This window comes from Cajanus cajan, chromosome 6 (genome assembly GCF_000230855.2).
Source record: "Cajanus cajan strain Asha chromosome 6, NIPB_CcT2T_4, whole genome shotgun sequence".
NCBI lineage: Eukaryota > Viridiplantae > Streptophyta > Magnoliopsida > Fabales > Fabaceae > Cajanus > Cajanus cajan.
The window spans coordinates 64,408,737-64,432,718 of NC_138522.1; the positions used below are offsets into that span (position 1 = coordinate 64,408,737).

At 29.4% G+C, this 23,982-nt stretch overlaps 1 protein-coding gene and 1 long non-coding RNA gene across 2 annotated transcripts; both read left to right on the plus strand.

Annotated features, from left to right (window-relative positions):
• The first annotated feature begins 10,379 nt into the window (after positions 1-10,379).
• LOC109797742 (fatty-acid-binding protein 1) lies at positions 10,380-12,990 on the plus strand. Its single transcript, XM_020357867.2, has 4 exons — positions 10,380-10,678; positions 11,002-11,251; positions 12,305-12,396; positions 12,679-12,990. Exons 1-4 carry the CDS (start codon positions 10,489-10,491, stop codon positions 12,810-12,812), a joined length of 666 nt encoding a protein of 221 aa, XP_020213456.2. The 5' UTR covers positions 10,380-10,488; the 3' UTR covers positions 12,813-12,990.
• Positions 12,991-15,841: 2,851 nt separating this feature from the next.
• LOC145958885 (uncharacterized) lies at positions 15,842-17,331 on the plus strand. The gene is made up of 2 exons (XR_014434431.1): positions 15,842-16,376; positions 17,135-17,331. It is a non-coding gene; the product is annotated as an uncharacterized LOC145958885 (long non-coding RNA).
• Positions 17,332-23,982: the final 6,651 nt, after the last annotated feature.

Here is a 23,982-nt window from a genome sequence, read left to right on the forward strand (position 1 = left end):
TGTTTGGAAGATCTTGTGTGACGACTCAATAGATTTACAAAAGAAATGTAAATCTCACGCTTCGTTTACGATTCTATGATGTACGTAATTCAATCATATAGTTTAAATAATTGACTTGTCATCTTTGCCTAATAAGAAGCTATTTATTATTTGGCTAGATACTATATTAGTGTTCTTTAATGTCAATTAAAGGAAGTTCTATAGTGCACATATAATTGACGGAACCTCTTTTAGCTCGTTTAAGTTAAAAGTTCTATGTACACTAAAAGATCTTTAATTGTAATAGTGTGTCTTTATTGATAACTAATTTTTATTTACTAGGTTTTTACTGATTTTTTTTTTGTAACAAATTTACTAGAGGTTTATAACCGGATCAAGTCATCATCAAAACTTAAGTATCTAGTAATTATCCAAATTATATAATTTGATACATCATTAAGAAATTTCGAACTCTCTACAATATCATCACTCATGTTCCCCTCAAACCTACGGTTGCAGACTTGTTCGTTATGTTTCTTGGATTCCTTTTAATGAATATGTCCAGAAAGTCCGATATAAAAAGAATTAAGAGAAATGAGATAGGTTTGAAGGTAGAGGTTCAAGTTCATTATTGGGTTTTAGGTTATTTTTTTAGTCCATTTCATTTTTTTTTGTTAATTATTTTTTGTAATATTTTTTTTATATATTTTAATCTTATATTTTGAGTCAAATAGTTTAGGAAGTTCTTTTCTAATATCTCTTTATAAGTTTAATTAATAATTTAGAAGAATGTAACTAATATGTAACACATTAATTGAGTTTGTAATTAAACCTATGGGTGACGTCTACCCACATGAGACAAATGACCACATAGGTGTTTTTATACCTTACTATAGATTACACAATTTAATTAGTCACACTATTCACACTTGTCATATGAAAAATTCTTAGAACACATGATTTATAGAGTTAAGGGTTTTTGGTGCCAAATATTTGAATTTGAAATTCAAATATTTATCCATTTACTCATGGTTAAGTAACCATGATTCAATTTTGTTCATGTTAGCTTAACTTGCTCCCTACCTAACTCTATATATTCTCATGCCTTGTATGTTTACTCCACTTTTGAGATTAAATAAGAAAAGATTTTTGAAATTCTTTTTCAAAGGTCTTAATCTCTCTTTAAAGAAATTATTTTCTTAAATTCTTTCATCAAGAAATTTTTCTTTGTAACAAGAATCTCACTTCTTGCTTATCTCTTATTTAAGAGTGACACGTCCTTCCTCCTCTTGTCTTTCCATATTTGAGTTGTTTCTTTGATGATTTTGAGCCATATGGATGAAGATCCAAGAGCTTGAAGCCTTCTTTGAAGAATTTGTTCATCAATTCACCATGGAGATTCCATCACCCTCCTTCTGATTTTGTTGAAGTCAACATTTGATGACTCAGCATCCCTTGGTAAGTGGATGTAACAGGTTTTGGAGGGCTCTTAAACGGACCATTCTGCGAAGTCACACTAAATAATTGTCACACTTTTACAAGCAAAATTTTCTACTTAGCAACTGGTAAATATTGGTTTCAGTAGTCGTCCTACATTTGCTTATATGAAGTAGAGTTAAGTCACATTTATAGATTTCAAGCTCCAATAATTTTTGTTCATAGTTTTCTTAATCTACTAAAATGAAGGTGATTATTTCAATTGTACACATGCTAATATGGTTAATATCATCTATCCGATTGAGAAAACTAGTGTGAAAAGGTCAATTAAAGATTTGTTTGAATAAATTTTTACAGAAACTTTTTTAGAAGGAAAAATTAAAATAATTTTTTTCATAATTAAAACTCACTTATATATAAATTAAAATAAGATTTTGAAAAAAATTAATAAGAGAGAATGTGTACAAATTAATCAATTAAAAAATTTATTTTATTCATCTCTCTTAAAAGTGTTTTTGAGAAATTTACACAAACAAACTTTAAATTTAAAATTTGCAATCTTCTTAGATGCGTTTAACATTTCCTTCATTATTTCTTCTAAATTATAATTCATTAAACATGTTAATATTAAGATATGATATAAATCTTGTTGTGTCTGTAATAATTATCTTCGTTGAAGATATGAATTTTAAGATTGTACCAGTAATTTACTTCTCTAAACGGAGTTCATTAAAATGATGGTTTCTATGACGTTAGTTCATTAATAAGTTAGACTTTAAATAGAGATTTATGATTTGATATTTTAAAATTTGATTTATTTAATAAAAATGTTAAATTTAAATTTATAAAAAATTTATTTTTTATAAAAAAATTAGATTTAGACTTATAAAGAAATTTGTTAAGTATGATAAATCTAACTTATTTATTTATATAATATAATAAAAAATTAATATATATATATATATATATTTAAAATAAACAAATAAATTAATAAAATAAAAATAAATTGTTAATATTTTAAATATTTTTTTATATAATTATTTTTTTATTATAAATTTATAAACTTATAATTTATGTATGAGTGTATATCAATATATATATGGTTACACATGAATCATTCCATCAATAAAAAATATTTATTTTTCTCTTATATTTTTTTAAAATTAAATTTAAATAATATTAAATAAATTATATTTTAAAAATAATTTTATTGATTTTTAAAAATTAAATTTATTAACTTAATTAATATTAATAATTTAGGATTTAGAATTTAAAAGGATAAAAATTACCCATTAATATGATCTGTCCAATCATCCTTTCATGTTCAAGTAGTTAGCTGGGAGAGATGCATGGACATGAAGGGGGTAAGTACACTAATTTGAAATAATGTAATGAACTAAAAATCAAATAAGAAATTTCAGCACTTAATAAAATTTGTCACGCTGGATTCTTTTTCTCTTTAGTTTTATTAAATTCTCAGTAATAAAAACGAGAAGATTGCCGACAAGACAATCACATAAAAAGAGAAATAACATCATGTCGGTGACGCTTATTCTAGTGATTTAAATAGTAACGTAAGCAATCTTACGTTGTAGTGCATAGTGCATTCATTTTAATTTAATTTATTTTGTCGGTCTTTGATATTCCTGTAATACACTTTTGTTTTTCTCCACCGCACCGCTTCGATTCCCTTGCTCCTTCACCGTAACTCAAGAATAGGAAGTGATAAGGAAATATATTATTAGCAGTTGCAACTTATTATATAATAATTTTGGATAAGTTTATTATTTTAAACAGTTATATATATATATTTTTATTTTAGGTGTGATTAGATAAGTTTGTTATCTTAGATAATTATTTTTTTCTTTATATAAATAAATATATTGCTGATTTTTTTTATTATTAATCAATAAAAAAATCACATTACCATATTTTATTATGGTATGACCACTAGGATTAATCTAGTGGTTGAGTGGGAAGAGGTTGGGGTAGTTAGAAGCACAAGGACCTAGGTTTAATCCTCATTGCGATCATCTTTGTAATCTTTTCTATCTTTACCAAGAAAATATTTTATTATGGTATAAAAATAAGATGATGATGTCAAACAAAGATGGTCCTAAACCTAAATACGAGCATTGTGAAAAGATTGGACATATCAAAACAGACTATTTTGATATTATAAGGTACCTTTCCAATTGAAACTCTCAAAGAACGCAACAAGAAGGCAATAAAGAGAGAAACCACATTGTTGCACATGTGGCTCATATTGATGCAAACCAAAAGAAGGAATACATGGAAGGAGCAACCAAAGTTCAAGCTTTACATGTAATACGATTAAGAGGAAAGTCATCATCAAATAATAATATGGTTGGTAAAAAGAAGATCCAATGGATCCTAGATAGTGGTGCATCACACAACATGACTCCATTATTTTCCATCTTGAAGAGAGTACAAAAACTTGAAAGTCCTTTATACATTATAGTGTCCACAGGAAACATTGTCTTGGTAGAAAGTGTAGGAACTATACAACTTGATGAGGATATTAAATTGACTAATGTGTTGCACATCCCTAATTTTAGTTGTAATTTAATATGTGTATACAAACTAACACATGACTTCAAATGTGTGGTGACTTATGTTGAGATTTTTCGTTGAAATACTTTTGTTATAATTGTAAATCAGTTTAATTCTATCAACGGTCTCAAACACGACAAGTATACCGGCCATTCAAGTAGTAAAATTATCGTATCCACAGGGATTAGAAGGTAACATAAGCATTTATTGACTATTCGTGACTAAAGAATAATTCCAATTTCATAGTTTGTCATGTAAATTCAAGGTTATGACTATTGGAATGAAAGCTATATAAAAATATTGGTTTGTGTGTGGAAAAGGGATAGAAATGGTATTATGGTTTTGTGAGATTGTGGGGTCAGATTTCACCAAACGTCAGACTAATGAATCCTTAATCTCTTGTTACATACATTGCTTAGTCAACCCATAAGTTTACTCAAACCTAATCCCTTAGAGCAAGAGCCTAGGTGCGGATATTGAATATCAATTCCTTGAGTACCCAATATCTACACCCGCATTACGGGCTAGGGTTTAAGACTATTAATGGGCCACACTCCATTCCTAGATACATTTCCCACTAGGCATTTGTTTCAGAGCTAGTTTCAAAGGTTATTTTCCAATACCCAATGGAACCTATATCATGCAATGAGAATCAATCCAAAGCAAGCATTAAGAATAGAAACATACACAACAATGAATGAACAACATATATATATATATATATATCATTAAAACGTAAGGATTACATTAGAATTTGTTGGTTACATCTAACCCCACAAAAATGGGTAGAACCACTCAAAACAATGAGGGTAAATACAAAATAGAGATGAAGAGAGAAATGAAGAACCGAAGGACAGACCCACACACGAACGACTCCAAGCTCCGGGAATCCCTTCCACAGCTCCTAAAACGCGCTCCTGTGTGAATGAGGGAGAAAACCCTCGAAAATGTCTTCAAATACGAGCTTGGGAAATCATATTAGGGTTACGCGCCTGGCGCATAAGTCTTCGCGCCCGGCGCAAGGCCTTCCAGAGAAGTTAAGCACTCACTGCCTCAGGGTTGCGCCCGGCACAATTTCCTTTTACGCCCGGCGCAATACCATCCAGAGAGTTTGGGGAACTCTCTGTCTCGATCACGCCCGGCGTAGGTGTGACTTGCAGAGGTGGAATACTCTGTTCTTCTCAAGCCCGGCGCGGGTCATCTTGCACCCGGCGTATCCACTCTGCTCTGCTCCTTAGCTCCTTAAGTTTCCAATCCAAAGGATCTTCAATCCTCAATTCTCTGGCTCAATACCTGTACAAAAAATGAGGTGTATTAAGGTATTGTTAGCTAAATATGGGTTAGCTATATCTGCATACAAAATGAACCAAAAAGAGAACAATTATATTGCAATGGTTCAAAGAATGAGTGGAATTGTTCATTAAGTATTGTCCAAAAAGAAGTAAAATTGAGACTTAACAACTTATCAATCTAATTGTTGTGTGATATATGACCAAGCGAGTGGCTTGGGTAGCATGCTTGATGGGGTTTATGTGTTTAAAGCCACTTTGTTAGGAGTTTCGTATGCAACTACTCACGAAGACACCACCATTCTTTGGACCTCAAGAATGGGACATCCTTCTACTCAGGCTCTCCAACACCTTTCACAAAATTTAAATGTAGTTTTAGTTTGAATAAAGTTTATGGTTGTGATATATGTCACAGAGCAAAACAATGTAGACTTCATTTTCCTCAAAGCAGTAATAAAGCAAAGAAACCTTTTGATTTGATACATTGTGATTTATGGGGAAATACCACATTGCCACAGATAATGGGTATCATTATTTTCTCGCAATTGTTGATGATTATACTTGCAACACCTAGGTCTATCTAATCAAGCAAAAGGACGAAATCACTAGAATCCTAATGGATTTTTAAAACATGGTGAAAACGCAATTTAAAACGTGTATCAAGAGAATAAGGAGTGACAACAGGATCGAGTTTACCAATTCATCTCTGCAAAAATTTATACGAGAAAATGGGATACTTCATGAGTTATCATGTGGGGCTACACCTCAACATAATGGATATGTGGAACACTAGCACAAACACATCTTGAATGTTGCTAGAGCGTTGAAATTTCAAAGCAATCTTCCCCTATAGTTTTGGGGAGGAGAATGTGTTCTAGTCACCACTCATATCATTAATAGAACTCCAACAGCAACAAAACAAGGCATCACTCCATATTAAATGATTTTTGGCAAGCCACCGACCTATAACCATTTAAAGGTCATAGGTTGCCTATGTTATGTGGGATCTAACTCCAAGCATAGGGACAAGTTTGACTCAAGGGTTGACATATGCATATTCATTGAGTACCCACAAGGCCAAAAGGGATGGAAAGTGCATAACCTAAAGACCCATGAATTTTATGTCTTGAGGGATGTGATATTCTATGAACACATGTTACCTTACATTAAGGGTCAAGAAAAGATAATTTTGCTCCTATCCACAAGCACATTTCATGATAATTCTAAACCTCAAAGGGAGGAAATTTATTCAACTAAATCAATAACTGAGGGTAGAGAAGAAACACAAGTCGTAGAAAACAAGGAAGTGGACAATGTGGAGTTAAAATCTCACAATGAGAGGGAAACGCATAAGGAGGTCCAAGTCACAAAACTTTCACCTCAAATTTGACAACCACCACATTACCTTAGTGATTTCTACTTCCATGCAACAAGCGAAAACCTTATCAACATGAGCTCAAGTCACTCAGAATCTTTAGGTAAGGTCTACCCTATCATTGGCTACATCAATTATGATTTTTTCTCAAGAAAACACCAAGCCTATCTTGTAGCCATTACTATCCATGAAGAACCTTATACATATCAACAAGCCATGCAACGTGAAGAATGAAAGGATGCCATGGCATTATAACTCAAAGCATTGGAAGATAATGGGACTTGGGACTTAGCATTTTCGCCCAAAGATAAAAAGATTGCGGGTTGTAAGTGGGTCTACAAGATCAAATATAAGGCATCTGGAGAAGTTGAGAAATACAAAGCTCATTTAGTGGCAAAGGGTTACACACAGGTAGAAGGAGAGGATTTTAATGAGACCTTTGCTTTGGTGGCAAAAATGACCACCGTAAGATGCCTATTCTCAATTGCAGTAGTAAAAGATTGGGAACTCCATCAAATGGATGTAAGAAATGTCTTTTAACATGGAGATTTAGAAGAAGAAGTTTATATGCAGACATCAAAGGACTACCAAGTGCCTAGAGAAGGCATGGTTTATAAGTTAAGGAAATCCCTATATGGGTTAAAGTAAGCCTCTCACAATTGGTATACTAAATTATCTCAATCTCTTTTAGAATATGGGTTTAAAGAGTCTCTAACAGACCATAGCCTTTTCACCTTTTCAAATGGGAACACTTCCCTAGCTATATTGGTGTATGTTCAAGGATATTTGTGCCAACAATTCCACATAAAGGACCTTGGGAATTTGAAATACTTTCTTGGACTAGAGCATACTCGAGGAGTTTTTGGATTATTTATGTGTCAAATAAAACACACCTTAGACATAATAAAATAGTGCAAAATTCTTAACTACAAAACAACTTCATTCCCAATGGAACAAAATCATAAACTTGCTCCTGGTCCTGGTCCATCTTATCCAAATGCCCCATAATATTGTTGTCTCATTGGATGACTTATATATCTCACTATGACCTATCCAGAGATCACATATTTTGTACATATCTTGAGCCAATTTAATCACACTCCACAACAAGGCCATTGGGATGCAACCATGAGAGTGCCACAATACCTCAAATCCTCACCAGGGAAAGGCATTATTTTACTCGAAGAAAATGATCTTACATTGATGGCATTTTGTGATTTAGACTAGGCATCATGTCCAGTTACTCAGTGGTCTACATTTGGTTATTTGATGAAGCTTGGATCGACACCTATCTCTTGGAAGATCAAAAAGAAAACAATTGTGTTCAAGTCTTCAAGTGAAGTTGAATATAGAGCAATGGGACAAGCTATTAGTGAGGTACTTTGGTTAAGAAGTCTGCTAAATAATTTACAAGTTGAGTGCAGATTTCCCACTATACTTTATTGTGATAACCAAGTAGTAATTCATCTTGCAGCTAACCCAATTTATCATGAAAGAACAAAGCATATAGAAGTGGATTGTCACTTCATTCGCACTCACTTACAATAGGGTACAATGTTCACCATGTATATTCCAACAAAGAAACAAGTCAACATCTTCACAAAAGCTTTGGGTGCGAAGATGTTTAGAGAGCTAACAGTCAAGTTGGGTGCTCATAATCCCCACACTCCAACTTGAGAGGGAATATTAGAGATAAGAAATAATAGATAGTAGTTGCAACATATTGCATAATAACTTTGGATAAGTTTGTTATCTTAGATAGTTATCTTTTTCTTATTTTAGATATGTTTAGATAAGTTTGTTATCTTAAATAGTTATCTTTTTCTTTATATAAATTAATGTATTGCTGCATGCTTTGATTATCAATCAATAAAAAAAAAACCACAATACCATATTTTATTATATATGAATTTTATTATAAGTTAACTAATTGAATTTCATGTAAGGATAGATAATATTTAAAATTTTTTTTATAATTATATTATTAGTACAAAATATTTATTGACTTTTTTCATGACTAATACTTGTTGTCTGTCTGAATTTTTAGTGAAATCTTTTTTCTTAATCACGTTTTTTTTTTCACAAGGCTCTTGTCTTAAGGATTCTTTTCGGCACAAAAAATTTAGATCACTAAGAATGTGTCTTGTACACACTAATAAGGTATATGATAAAGAGAACAATATGTGATAAATGTTTAAGTTATTTGACAATTTTTTGTTTAATACAATGTTTGATGAACAATGAACAACACAAATAAAATAATTAATGTCAAATTTATTACAATATTATTTTAATATTAATTATCATAAATTATTATATTTATTATTTTAATGGAAATATGGTGATGAGAATTATCATGATGACAACAAAAGTGGTAATAGTGATGGTAACAATAATAACAACAATGATGAAAGGAGACAAGGTAGTGTTGGGTAATGATGGAGAGGGTCAGGTCGAGCAAGGTTGGTACAACAATGATGATAATGAGTGTTTTTTATATTTTAGAAATATTCTCCTATGATTTATTCATTACAAGAAATGCTTCATTTAATAACATAAAAAAATGTCACTATAAATATAATATATGTAAGTATAAATCTATTGGATATATAATTACACACAATTTTAATGTTGATTTTGGATGAGATTGAACAACATATATTATATATCATTATAATCTATACATACACTTCTTAATAATATACTAATATACATTGTATCAATATATAAAAATAATTTTTAATAACAAATATTATATTATTCTAAGATGTGTCAACAATTTTTTTGATAATAATTAAATAAAAAAAATAGGATTTTTATCTTGTCTTTTTCATTTTTTTTTTTGCCGTATTCCACTACGTTTTTATAAATAAATAAAAAAATTGTCCCTCTAATACCATGTTTTTTAACAAATTAAACACATTTAAATAGTTATGATTAGATGCATTATGTTTAGTGGTCCTTTGATGTCAAGTTAAATAATAAATAAGAAAAGAAGAATTGTCACAATTAACAATAACTTATCTAGTGTATTACTTTCCACCCGTACATTTAACATTTTTAGAATCATTTATTTATTTATATTTATTAAAATATATAGCTAGCTGAATTTTATAAATTAACTAATTAAATATTATGTAAGATGAACTAATCTCTTCAAAAATTCTTTTCAACACGACTATAGCTTTTTATATTCAGTTATATAAATAAGTCGAGAATAACTTGCATAATTAACAATAATTTATCAATAGTTATATACACTTGCTTTGTTTCTAATCTTTTATAATTTGTTTGAAATTTCAAAATTCTAAAAATAAAGAAGTAGAATAAAAAATAATTAAAAGAAAATTAATAAAAAGTAATAAAATTTTAAAGTGTTTGAATTAAAAAAATAAAAAATATATATATATATATAAGAAAAAGAAAGTAAAAATATGTTATTATCCTTATCAATATATTTATATAATAAAAGAAAAAGTAAATATGTCATTTAATTGTTTAATGGGTTCACCGTATTTTTTCTTCTCTTTTTTATTTCAAATTTGAAAAAGTTATTTTGTGATGTGGGTCCACCAAACTTTTATTTCTTCATTTATTTTTCTTGTTTCACAAACAACCAAAAATTTCATTCACTTTGGCACTTTATTCTGACACATTTCTCGCTTCCCAACATCATCATATCCGAACAATACGTTAAATGTGAATGCATTTGGTTAATACTTACAGCTATCCCCACCGACCGAGGGATTTCCTTCGCTTAAATTTGCAGTGCCTTAACATTTTCTTCACTATCTCTTCTAATTGAATAGGAATTTCAAACTGAAATCTCTCATTATGAGTTCCGTCATCTCTTCTCACTCATCATCGATGCGTCTCAGTTTGGAGGACAATGGTGTTTACGTGTATGAGAGACGAACTGGAGTGCCCTTCCCTTCTGCTCTAGGCCCTTCTCTCAAACTCTGTGGAGTTGGTTTGCGTAAAAAAAGCCTTATACCATTCATAAGCTTTGATGTCTATGCTTTTGGTATGAAAAAAATAAAATAAAGATTTTTTTCAATTTAACTTGTACTTTCAGATCTAATGTCTCTATCACCTTTTTCTTTTGTTCTTCTTAGAATTGCTTTTACTTTGATTTTACTTACCGGAGATAACTTGCATAAAAAATGTGTAGATTGATTTCTTTTATTAGATGAAGTATAAGTATCTGTTTGATTTTATTGTAACTTAATTTTTATGTAATTCATTATTAGTTTGAAATATACAACAAATAGTGATAGTGATTAGGGGAGAAACTAACAATCAAAAGTTTATGGTATTTAGAAATTTTAATTTGTGTCATTTGGACAGGTGTTTATGCTGCTGATTTGGACATAAAGGAATATCTTTCTGAGAAATATAGGAAGTTTTCTGCTTCTAAATTACAGGGCAAGAAGGAGTTTACTGATGATCTTATGGAAAGTGACATATTCATGGCAGTTAGACTTCAAATTGCCCACAACGAATTGAGCATTGGTTTCTTGCGCGGTGTATTCAAAGAGTCTGTGGGAAGCAGACTGTACAAGTTTGGGGGATCGGACTATAAAGAATTGCTTCAAAGGTGAATACTTCCATCAACTTGCAATATCATTTTCTTACGCTGAGACTTAGTTATTGCATTATCATATTTTCTTGTGGGGGAAATTTCATATTTGTGAATGAATCCTTACTTTCACACACACAAATACGTTTGCCAACTAATAAGTATTTATGTGCATTTCAATGTAACGATTCAGAACTTTTTAGTTGTATTTTTAGCATTGTGAAAATTGACTTTTGGTGGATATTATTTGAAGCTTTTTTCTTCTTTAACTCTAATGCACCACTAATTTTAAAGGAAGAAAATTTTTTTAATGGAGATAACAGACGCAGTTGGTATATATAGAGAGAGGAAGGAATGGAGATAAATTTTGGTCTTCCATCCCCTCCTCTATTTCTATCAAACTAAATACTAGGCAACTTAAATAGAATAATTTATTTATTTAAAAAAATTTAAATTTTTTGAGCTAAAATACTTTATTTAAATAAAAAATTTATAAAGAATTTAAAATTCAAGCATTTGTAAAAATTTCTTAAAATAATAAAATTTTAATTTATTTTTCTTATTTTACTTATATATTTTAACTTATCTTTTCATTTTTTTAATTATTGAATATTTAAAAATATTTTTAAAATTATTAAATATTATCTAATATTAATTTTTTAAAATTATTAAATATTTTAAAATTGGTTAATATTTATTTTATAAAATTTAATTTAAAATATTAACATATGAATATATTTTTAAAATCAATTTTATCATAGAAAGTAAAAATTTAAAATTTAAAAAAATTTGAAATTAACTTATCTAAACAAAATATTTTTAGAATAATAAAAATTAAAATTAAAATAATTCAAATATCAAGAATTTTAAGTTCCTTGAATTTATAAAATCTATCATCCAAATACACCATAAAAAAAAGTATTTTATAATAGTGGCTGATATATTAGTTTTGGTAATTTGAGAAAAAAAATTTGTTCTAAGTAACTGTTCATGAGATGTAACTTTTTTTATTCAAGTGGGTAAGAATTATTGCATATTATAATTTTACTTCACTAATGTGATGTTATGCAGGTTCACTTCACAATTTAAAGATGAATACAAAATACCTAAAGGATCTGTAATTCATCTCTTAAGAGAGAAGGGTCAATTTCTTCGCACATTGAGTAAGTCATCTTTCTGCATGTATGCATTTTGATCTCAAGTTTCATAATTATAATACAATTCAAAATAACTCTCCCACCTCAATTATGTATTGTATAAGAAAAAATCAGGTCTTAATAATAATTTAAAAGATTTAGTTGAGAATTCATGAATATGTTTTTTCTCTCTACTTTCTTCATTTAGAACTGAGTCTAATTTAATGGGTGTTCCTTTATATATACGTTAAACCGTAGTTCAAACTGGCTTCATAAAATTTATGCAATTTATCTTATTTTTTTGTATAGTTAATGGACAAGAAGTGGGAAGCATCCAAAGCAAACTCCTGTGTAAGTCAATTCTAGATTTATATGTTGGGGAGGAACCATTTGATGAACCGGCCAAAGAAGAAATTGAGAACAACGTAGCTACCTACCTCTAGATGTTGAATGTTAAAATAAAAATTCTTTTAAGATATAGACTCTATCCTTTTGGTTGATGCATGTTTCAAAACTTCAAGTTTGCAATATGTATTTATATCTCTAAATGTTGAACATTAAAATAAAAATCTTATATAGACTCTATATCCTATGTTGATGCATACTTTAATTGAACTTCAAGATCGCAATATGTATTTCGTCATATTTTTAATAATTATCTTCGATATTTAGAGCTTTGACTATTAGTTGTGCCGTATTTAATTTCCTACCCAGCTAATTATATTGAAAATCCAAAAATATCTCAGTTTGAATTAATTTAAAAAATTTCTAATCTCACTTGTAGAAGAGGAATTTTTTTTTTATCATACTAATTATATAATGCGTGGAATAATTAGAGTATATTATTTTGAGTACCCGAGGTTATGTGGTATTATTTTTTCTGACATAAGTAATTGAAGATCAATATATATAAATAATTGATCACTTATACAAATTCTAAATTTTTACCTCTATTTATATTAGTGACTCTTCTTATATCATTGATTTGGATTATTGACACAATTTTAATTTAATAATTTTTTAGAATATGCTTAAAAAATCAAAATTTATTTATATTTTCTAGACAAATCTATTTACTATGTTAGAATTATCTTCTAAAGAGATTCTTTTAGAATATGTTTCTAAAATTGACCTTAACATATTTTTAGAAATTGAGCTTTTATTTAAATATAACGTCCAAAATCAAATATATGTTTCAACAATTATATGTTTTTAAGTGGGTTGACAAGATCTTAAATTTGTTTAATTTGTGAAAATGGAGATTGAAACTTGATGAGGATCATAGAGTCTATGAACATATTTGTTTAAACTTAAAAATAAGTGCTTATATAATTAAGTGTTTTAAAAATCTTTTTTAAGAAGTAGATTGGAGTTTTCTTTTTAAAAAAAAAAACAGAAAATTATTTATTTTATGAAAATAAACTTGTCCAAAAATAAAGAAGTGCGTATTTTATTAAAAAAAAAAACGTCTTTAGAAAAAAAAATCAAACAAACAGACCTACATCATCCCTAAAAAACTAATCATTAGTTTGAAAATAAAATACTTTCACACAATGTATGCTTTTAAGTGGGTTTACGAGAACTATATTTGTTTAATTTGTGAAAAATGGAGATTTGATCCTCACATAAACTATATATTGTCTCCAATTAAAATTTCTCTTCGGTTTTTAAGTTAATTATTTGATTAAGACAATTTATTTGGAAAATCCTACGTCAATCTCAAGAGATTTACACAAGAGTCTTGCGTTTAATTCTATGATTTAATTAATTCAATGATATAGTTTAAATAGTTTATAGTAGAGATTGGTCTTGACCCGATACATAAAACTGTCACACAATCAGAGGAAACTTGTTATGCTGAATATCTAAATCTGTTCGCATGGACCGCATAAAGACTTTGTTGTTGGATCTAGTTTTCATGGTTTAATTTGGCTTCCAAATCAAATGCTACAAGGGGTAATATTTGAAACCATGAATCATATACTACATTTAACGAATTCTTTTTAACAACATTCATCTATTTACACCGATTAAAAAGTTATTATAAATTAACTTAATAGATTATTGTAACATTTTCTTTTATAAAATGTTATTATAGATAAATTAACATGCTTATTGAAATATTATTTTTTATAATTATTTTTGAAATTAAGTCACACATCAAGTAAAATAATGATATATAAGAGGTATATTTCTCCAATCTTTAATTATTTTTTAAAATTAAAGTTTTACATCAAGAAAATAAATGGCACATAAAAAATATATATAACGATAGAGTAAAACTTAAAATAAATAATCTTTGATATATAATCTAATGATTTCTTAAGATGTCTTCAACCTTAAAGAACATGTAGAAAAATGATAAAATATAAGTGGTACTAATCTATATTAAAATTATCATTTTATAAAATTTATACAAATTTAGTAACATTATTAAAATGTTACAAAATATCACTTTTGTAACATTTTTAAAATATTGTAATTAATATGCAAAAATATTATTAAAAATTATTTATATTTAATAAAATATTATAAAAATATATTAGTAATATTTATTCATTTAATATTTTTCTAATGTTGTTAAAGATGTTGTAATACATGTTATTTATGGTAATGAGATTGTTTTCATCACGGCATGGTTTTTGGCATGCGATCCTCAACGGTTATGGCCCATCAACATAACTCAAAGATAGATAGCGATTAAGAAATATAGTTAACCAGAGTTTATAAATTAACCAATTAAATGTCAGGTAAGGGTGGATTACTGTTAAGGATCGATACTTCTAACCACATTTTTTTTTCATGAGACTCTTGTCTTAAGGATTTTTTTCAACACAACAAATTTAGATTTCTAAGGATATGCTTGTTACACACTATTGTACATAATAAAGAGAACAACGCGCATGACAATTGTTTAAATTATTAGACAACTTTTTATTCTATAAAATGTTTGATGAATATAAATAAAATAATGTTAAAAATTTATTATAATATTATTTTAATATTAATTATCATAATAAATTACTATTATTATTATTTTAGTACTATTGTTGTTATTTTACTGAAAATATGGTTGTAATAATTATCATCATAACAATAATAATGATGATGATGGAAACAACGACAACAATAATAATGATAAAAGGAGACAAGGTCGTGGTTGTGGATTGCAGTGGCCATGTTCAGTGACAACAATGATAATGCTGGACAACAGTGGTGAGGATCGAGTAAGATTATACTGGTACAACAATGAAGATAATGAGTGTTTTATCCTTTAGACAAAATATATTCTCCCATAATTTATTAAGTAAAAAAAAATATTTTTGTCTTATTTTTTTCATCTTTTTTGTCATGTATCCTGTAATACCTTATTTTTTTTATTTATTATTATTATTTATTATTAAAATGACATTTTCGTGAATTTTATAAAGGTATAGGGGTATTATTGTAATTATTGTTGGCATTTTCGCAATTTTCAAAAAAGTTTGAAGGGTGTTTTGGTAACTTGGAACGGGCCGTTCCAAAAGCAAAACGGGCCGTTCCAAGCTTTAAAATTTAACTAAAAATCTTGAGTTAGAACGGGCTCAGAACGGCCGTTCCGACAAGGAGAACGGGCCGTTCTGATTGTGAAACGGGCCGTTCTAAAGGGAGAACAGGCCGTTTCAAAAGGAGTACGGGCCGTTCTGCTGGAAATTGGGAACGGGCCGTTCCGTATTTGGAACGGGCCGTTCCAGTTCAAAAATTTGCGTAGCTTTTTCGAGCCCAGAACGGGCGTTCCGCTTTTTGGAACGGCCGTACCGGGTAGAGGAGCCAGAATTGCTATAAATAGGGGCTTGGGGAGTTACGAAAATTCATACCTTGGGAAGAGAAAATCCTTAGAGAAAGAGGGAGGAAAGGAAAGGGGGAGAAAGAGGAAGAGGAATCCGGTAGAGGTGGTTCTGTCAGAATAAAGAAAAGAGGAGAAAGAGGAGGAGGTTCTGCTCAAATTTCGGTTCAGGATTATCCAAGTAAGGGAAGTTAGTTTTTGAAATTATTAATTTTTTTATGATTAATAATAAATGAATATTTTTGAACTGTGTCAAATTTTGTTGTTGAGTCGAGCTGAATTATATGTTGATTTTTAACAGTATTGTACTATAAGGATGTTGAACTGAGTTATGAGTAGTAAGTTGTGTTGAATACTACTTAGCTGTGTTGTATGCTGATTTGTTGTACTATATAATGCTGAGCTGTATGCTGATTATACCCACTTGAGGTGGTGTTGTTGGTGCTGTTGTTGCCGCTAAGTCGGTGTTGTTATAGCCACTAGAGTGGTGTTGTTGTTGCCGCTAAGTCGGTGTTGTTATAGCCACTAGAGTGGTGCTGTTGTTACCGCTAAGTCGGTGTTGTTATAGCCACTAGAGTGGTGCTGTTGTTGCCGCTAAGTCGGTGTTGTTATAGCCACTAGAGTGGTGCTGTTGTTGCCGCTAAGTCGGTGTTGTTATAGCCACTAGAGTGGTGTTGTTGTTGCCGCTAAGTCGGTGCCGTTATAGCCACTAGAGTGGTGCTGTTGCTGCTACTAAGCAGTGTTGATATAACCGCATTATGGTGCTGATGTTGTTGAGCAATATAAGCTGTGCAGATGTGTTGATAATTATAACGATGAATTTATTTACATTGCTAATCCTTTGCTAGTATGATTTTTTTTTTTAAAAGAATACTAGCTTACCCTTGCATGTTTTCCATGTGGTTGGAACTGCGATGATCATACTATGTATGGGAGCAGAGCAGGAATAGGTGGGCTTCTTGGGATGAGTCTCCGGCGGACTTTGGAGCTAATTTGCTTGTGTGGATATTTTGCTTGTAGCTACTTGGGATAGTAGCATTTGGTTGTAATTTTCCTTGGTACACTTTAACTCTAGTCAGACTGGAATCTTGTATATTTATATATTCTAGATCCTATATTTATATACTTGTTCTATCTGTCTGGTGTTTTAGTGTGCTATACCGTGTGTAGTGACCAGCCGGGTCGTTACATATCCCATGATTTTTTTTAAAGATAGATATGCTAAAGCATCACTATGTAGAAAAGAAATCCTAACTAGGTTAGTACCTCAATCCACAGCAATCATCTGCAGCATATCATAAATACACTAAATGTATAGAAAAAGTAAAACAAGTACAAATGTTAGTCCATGCTCATCTTAAGAGAATCTAAAGTGTGATACATCACCCCTATCCCTAGAATAAGAAGTCATAATACAAGATGGAATAAAAGTCTACCAGTAAGAGCCTAAGTGTCTGAGACCAAACCCAGCTAACCCATGATCCTTTTGTAAATAAAAAAAAGTTTTATCTTTCCAATACCATTTTTTTTAACAAATCAAACAAATCTAAATAGTTATGAATAGATACATAAATTTTAGTGATCCTTCGATGTGAAGGTAGATAAATAAGACAAGAATTGTCATAATTAACAATAATTTATTAACAATTATTCTTGAGTATGACTTTCCACTATTATATTTAACTTCTTTAAAATTATTTGTTTATTTACATTTATTAAAATATTATATATATATATATATATATATATATATATTAATAAGGATGGATCTATTTACTCTAGGAGGGATCTATTTACTCTAGGAAGGATCTATTTACTCTAAGAATAAGTTCTATAATGTTTACGTGTCATTCTATAATGTATTTCTTATTATAATATATTTCCATAGTCACAAATTCAAAATATTTGGATTAATTTTTTCATGCCGTTCCTTTCTCATGCTTGCCAAACAGATCCATAACTTTTTCACGGTCATATCGTTCCATTGTCCCGACAGTTGCTCCTCCATCGCCTCTTGTAACATCCCAAATTTTATACAATAATTAATTATTATTTTATATTTATGAAAATTATTTTCACTATCAATGTAATTATTGTAATAGAAGTAGAAGAAATAAATAACGTGTAAAATAGTAAATTATTGTAACTATTTTAGAACGATATGTCATGTATAATTTTACAAAATATTCTTTTTCTTTATCTTTACCTTAAAAAAAATATATTGTTAATGATATAATTGCGAGAATATGTTATAAGGAAATATATAATTATTATTATATAAATCGGGCGTTACACCTCTTGTTGTGCATTGGGACATTTTTATACACACGTGTCTACATTAGTAAATTATTATTCATTTTAAATTTAAACTCTCATCATTTTATTTTTTCTTCAAACGTGACTCTTATTAAGAGATAGAGTATTATATATACGGTGAAGAAATATTTCAAAAACTTAATATATTGACTTTGACTTTTTTAACAAAATAAAAATATAGAAAAGAGTGGGAACACTTAGTTTTTAACATGGAAAGTGTGAGTACAATATTATAAATTTATAATAGGTTTAAATATGTTTTTAATATCTTAAATTTAAGATAAATTTGTTTTTAGTCTCTCAAATTGAAAATTTGTCTTTTTAATCCTTGTCATTTCAACAAAATCTTATTTTAATTTTTATACTCAAATTTTGTTAGGAAATCTATCAAATATTGTCACCTAAAATCTATCTATTGATGTCTTTATCAATAAAAAAAATCACGTTAAATCTAGTTGAAACTACATTACTATCTAAATTTGTCACTTTTATATGTTATTAATGGCTTAAGAAATTAAAATAAAATTTTTAAAAATTATAAGAACTAAAAAAATAATTTTAAAATTAAGAAAATAAAAATATATTTAAAATTTGATTATATAGTACTAACATTTACTCATAATTTAGCAACATGTATTGTTAAGCTTGGATGACGCATTAAGAGATAACGAGATCTTAACATGTGTTATATATTATATTTTTAAAAGATCAAAGTTATATTAAATTATTATATTTAATAAATATTAAAAATTAAGAAAGCAAATGTATAATAATAAATTATGTATATATGTTTGTGATAAATTAGGAGAAAAATGACAAATCATTAAATTTTGTTGTGATTTTAGTTTTTTGCGTCCACTATATCATTAAGGAAGAAATATGTTATGTTTTTATTTCAAATTTTTACTATATTAATTTTGAAATTCAACTCAATTATAAGATGCATTAAAGGATAATTGAAATTAAAGATATCAAAGATAATAAACAAAACTACAAACAAAAAATAAATGATGAACATATCATGCTAAAAATAATGTCTTAAAATTTAGTAGTTAAATAATACATATTAATTTTCATTTTGCAATTGTATAATTCTCTTTTCAGATCAATTTGTAGATAATTTAATTAAAAGGATAAAATTATATAATTTCTATAATATAAGATTTTTTTCACATTTATTAAAACTATTTAATTCAAACTCTATTATATATTGTGTTTGAAATTTGATGATATTTTCTAAATTAAAATGTAAAATAAAAGTAAAAAAAGAATTTTTAGTAAAGGAAAATTATAATAAAATATATTATTAGCCATTAAATTTATTTTTAATAATTGTTCTAAAATTAAACTCACTTTGCAAACTTAATTATCTAATAAATAAATTTAGCTATAATGAAAATAAAAATTAAAATGAAAGATTACAATTAGCTCTTTTGTCATAAAAATAAATAAATAAATAGCATGATGTACCAATAAATATCATAATAATAATGTGAGAATGTTTTGTTTCATAACTTATAATTTATAAATATAAATAGATATTTTTTTATTTATTATTGCTAGTAATAATTACATATTATGAATTATTTTTTATGACTGACAGTTTAATTAAATTTAATTTCTTAATTACACATTAATATAATTATTAATATATATATATATATATATATGACATAAATACTAATTTAATAAAATTTCAAATTAATAAACATCAAAGTTTTGATATAAATTACTATAATCAATAATTACATATTGTTTTCTTTTATGTTTATAATTAGTAATATTTATTTTTTATTTATTATTTTTCTATAACTGATTTTTTAATTAAATCTTGTCTCTTAATTTAAAATTAATATACTCGATCAATAATATATATAATTGCTAATTAAATATAATTTTAAATTATCAATTGTTTAATACTAATTAGTGATAAAAAAATATTACTTAATACAATCATCACGATTATAATTTTGTAAAAATTTAACTTCTAATTAACTAAAAAATTGAATAAAAAAAATATCTTAACTCTTTAAGGAAAAAGAATTAAAAAAATGAGTGATGGAAGAAGAAAATAAAAGGTAAAAAATATAAAAGATTGTGAAACATACATTTTTGACAAAATAATATGAAAAGATAAGCTTGATAGGAATTTTAAGTATTTGTTGACTTTCAATCATGTTTGATTTTCCTTTAGAACAATGAAAAAAAAATAGAAAGAACTACTATGAATTTCAAAATTTGAGGAATTATGCATTGTTGAAAATCGTAAAAAAACAAAAATTTATTGATTATTGTGACACCCTCTACCCCAACACTTATACACAATAAATGTAAATAAATTTTTTTTCTCTTTTTGAGTTAATAAAATCTTTCATAATTGACAACTTCTTTCATGGAAGAAATATTTGTCTCAAATATTATAAGGTAGAAGATTCACATTCGTAACTCATAAATCATAAAAAAAATCAATATGTAAGTATCAAAACTCAAGAAGTTATATAAAAGAAAATATAGATTAATTCCAACAAAGGTGGCAGTGTCTCCTAGTTAGGAATTAATTTATAACTTCCAAATTATGTAATAAAAATAATATGACAAAGATACATATTTTGGTCTTTTATCAAGAACGTTCAAAATTACAAAAGAAAAGAAAAGACTTTTAAAACAATAATATCCCAAACTAAGTCTAGCTATGCCCGATGTCACATCCTATCAGAGCATTCCCAACTGAACCCTTAAGCATCATCACCAACATCCTCATGATGATCACCTGCAACATAATTTAAACATATACAAAAACAACAAGGGAGTGAGAAACATCTCACTCAGTTTCAGGTGAAGAAATAAAGGTTAGATAGCACACACACATAACAAATATAAGTCACATGTAGATAATACATATAAATAATCAATATCACATATATACTCCTTTATCATGCTATGATGTCATGGACTTGACTCATAAATGCATGCATGTGGCGCCATAAGGAAGTTTCACAATTCATCACGGGTGACCCTAAAGTACACCTTGTTAGCATGTTACAACTGTGGGTGACCCTAAGGTACACCTTGTTAACATGTTACAACTGTCGGTGACCCTAAGGTACACCTTGTTAGCATATTACAACTGTCGGCGACCCTAAGGTACACCTTGTTAGCATATTACAACTGTCGGTAGCATCACTGGTATGCGGCCTCAGCGGCACACCTGGAGTAATATATGCATATGATGCATGTCATACATTCATTATTTCATTGACTCAACATTTAACTTATTACAGAATTTCATTTAGTACATCATGTCATTATTTTTCATAGTCTCATAATCACAGCTTGTCTCAAAAGTCCATTCTTAGGTCTCATGTCATTTGTCCATATTCACATGATCATGTCATAAATACTCCTCATAAGGTCTGCACAAGAATTTACAGAGATCCACAAAAAGCATTCTTGTTCATATAAAAACTCATTTATTAATTTCATATTCATTATTACTTCCAACAAGGAACAAATTAGAGCAAACAGAAAGTAAAACAGAACAACAAGCAAGGGATTGGGGGCCAATCCGACAATCAAACTATCCAACAATTATCCCCACACCCCCGAGCGAGGTTTCTCACTCCCCCCTTACCTGGATAAGCAGGAGTTAGAACTTGGGCAGGACCTCCTCCTCTTGGATAACCCAGATTTGCCCTAATAAAGACCTTGTGATAAGTGCTAGCATTTGTTTTACCACTGGTTTCATTTGGAAACGAAGAACAAAGTTGAATCATGTGGCGTGAGTAGTAGACTAGAGAGAAATACTCACCCTGATACACTAGTGTGCATAGAGAGAAACACTTTCCTAGTGAGGAGGCATACACAGATAGTCATTACTCTTCTCAGCTCTTTGATCTCTTTTGAAACCTTTGTTTGCACCTTGTCATGTTCTATTGCAATAATTGTGACTGAAGATCCATCTTAGGTTCATGCTTGCGAAAGGAAAATACAAGTGAACTGGGATGTAGAATTTGACACACTTGCATTGCTTGCTATCTGCTAGATTGATTACCTGTTGCTTGAGGGCAAGCAAGGTTCTAAGTTTGGGGGAGTTGTTAAGTCTCAATTATACCTCTTTTTGGACAAGACTTAATAAACAATTTCACTCATTCTTTGAACCATTGGAATTCAATTGTTCTCTTTTTGGTTCATTTTGTGTGCAGATATAACTAACCCAAATTTAACTAACAATACCTTAATACATCTCATTTTTGTGCAGGTATTGAGCTAGAGACTTGAGGATTAAAGACCCTTAGGATTGGAAATCTAAAGAGTAGGGAGCAGAGCAGAGTGGCTGAGCCGGGCGCAACATTACCCGCGCCGGGCTTGAGAAGAACATAGTGCCTCGTCTCTGCAAGCAATATATGCGCGCCGGACACAAAAGGAATTGCGCCGGGCGTGTTCCGAGGCAGAGAATACTTGACCTCACTGGAAGGCCCCGCGCCGGGCGTGAAGACTTACGCGCCGGGCGTGAAACCCTAATTTGATCTCCCCAAGCTCGTATTTGAAGCCATTTTCGAGGGTTTCTCCCTCATTCACGCAGGGGCGCCTCCTTGGAGCTGTAGAAGGAATTCTCAGAGCTTGGGAACATTCGTGTGTGGATCTTTCCTTCGGTTCTTCACTTCTCCTTTCATCTCTATTTTGTATTTACCCTCATTGTTGAGTGGTTCCACCCATTTTTGTGGGGTTAGATGTAACCAACGTACTCTATTGTAATCCTTACGTTTTTCATGATATATATATATATATATATATATATATATATATATGTATTGTTTCATTCTTTGTTGTGTACGTTTCTACGCTTAATGCTTGCTTTGAATTGATCACCCTTTGCATGATTTAAGGTTCCATTGAGTATTGGGAAATACCATTGAAACTAGTTCTGGAACATATGCCTAGTGGAGATTGTATCTAGGGATAGAGCTTCACCCATTAGTACACTATTACAAAAATAAGATTTTACATCGCTATATTTACATCGGTTGGAGTAAAACCGATGTAAATTATAAATGCGGTGGCAAACTTGTAAATAAATAAAAAATACAAATATATTCTACATCGGTTTTGCTTATAACCGATGTAGAAATAGAATCAGGAATTATTCTACATCGGTTTTTCTTTACGACCGATGTAGAAATAGACCCTATATGCGAACACCAAAAACCCTAGAATCCTCCACTTCACGCAGTAATGGCTTGCTCAAGCGCCCAAATACACGGCCTTGGAACCCCCTCCTTCGCTGGTTCCAGAATCCTATTCCTAGGTCAGAGGCTTAAAACCAAGGCCTTCATCAAGGTCAAGACCACCCCTCAGAGAGTTCCCCCTCTCAGAGTCGTCAATGAGAAAGTCATCGGCATCGATTTGGGGACCATCAACTCCGTCGTCGCCGCCATGGAGGGCGGCAAGCCCACCATCATCACCAACGCCGA

Excerpts from the sequence above, each read along its gene's own strand:
- LOC109797742 (XM_020357867.2), top strand. The coding sequence starts at position 10,489 with ATGAGTTCCGTCATCTCTTCTCACTCATCATCGATGCGTCTCAGTTTG. Across the intron at positions 10,679-11,001 it reads CTTTGATGTCTATGCTTTTG|GTGTTTATGCTGCTGATTTG; the intron begins GTATGAAAAAAA and ends TCATTTGGACAG. Across the intron at positions 12,397-12,678 it reads TCAATTTCTTCGCACATTGA|TTAATGGACAAGAAGTGGGA; the intron begins GTAAGTCATCTT and ends TTTTTTGTATAG.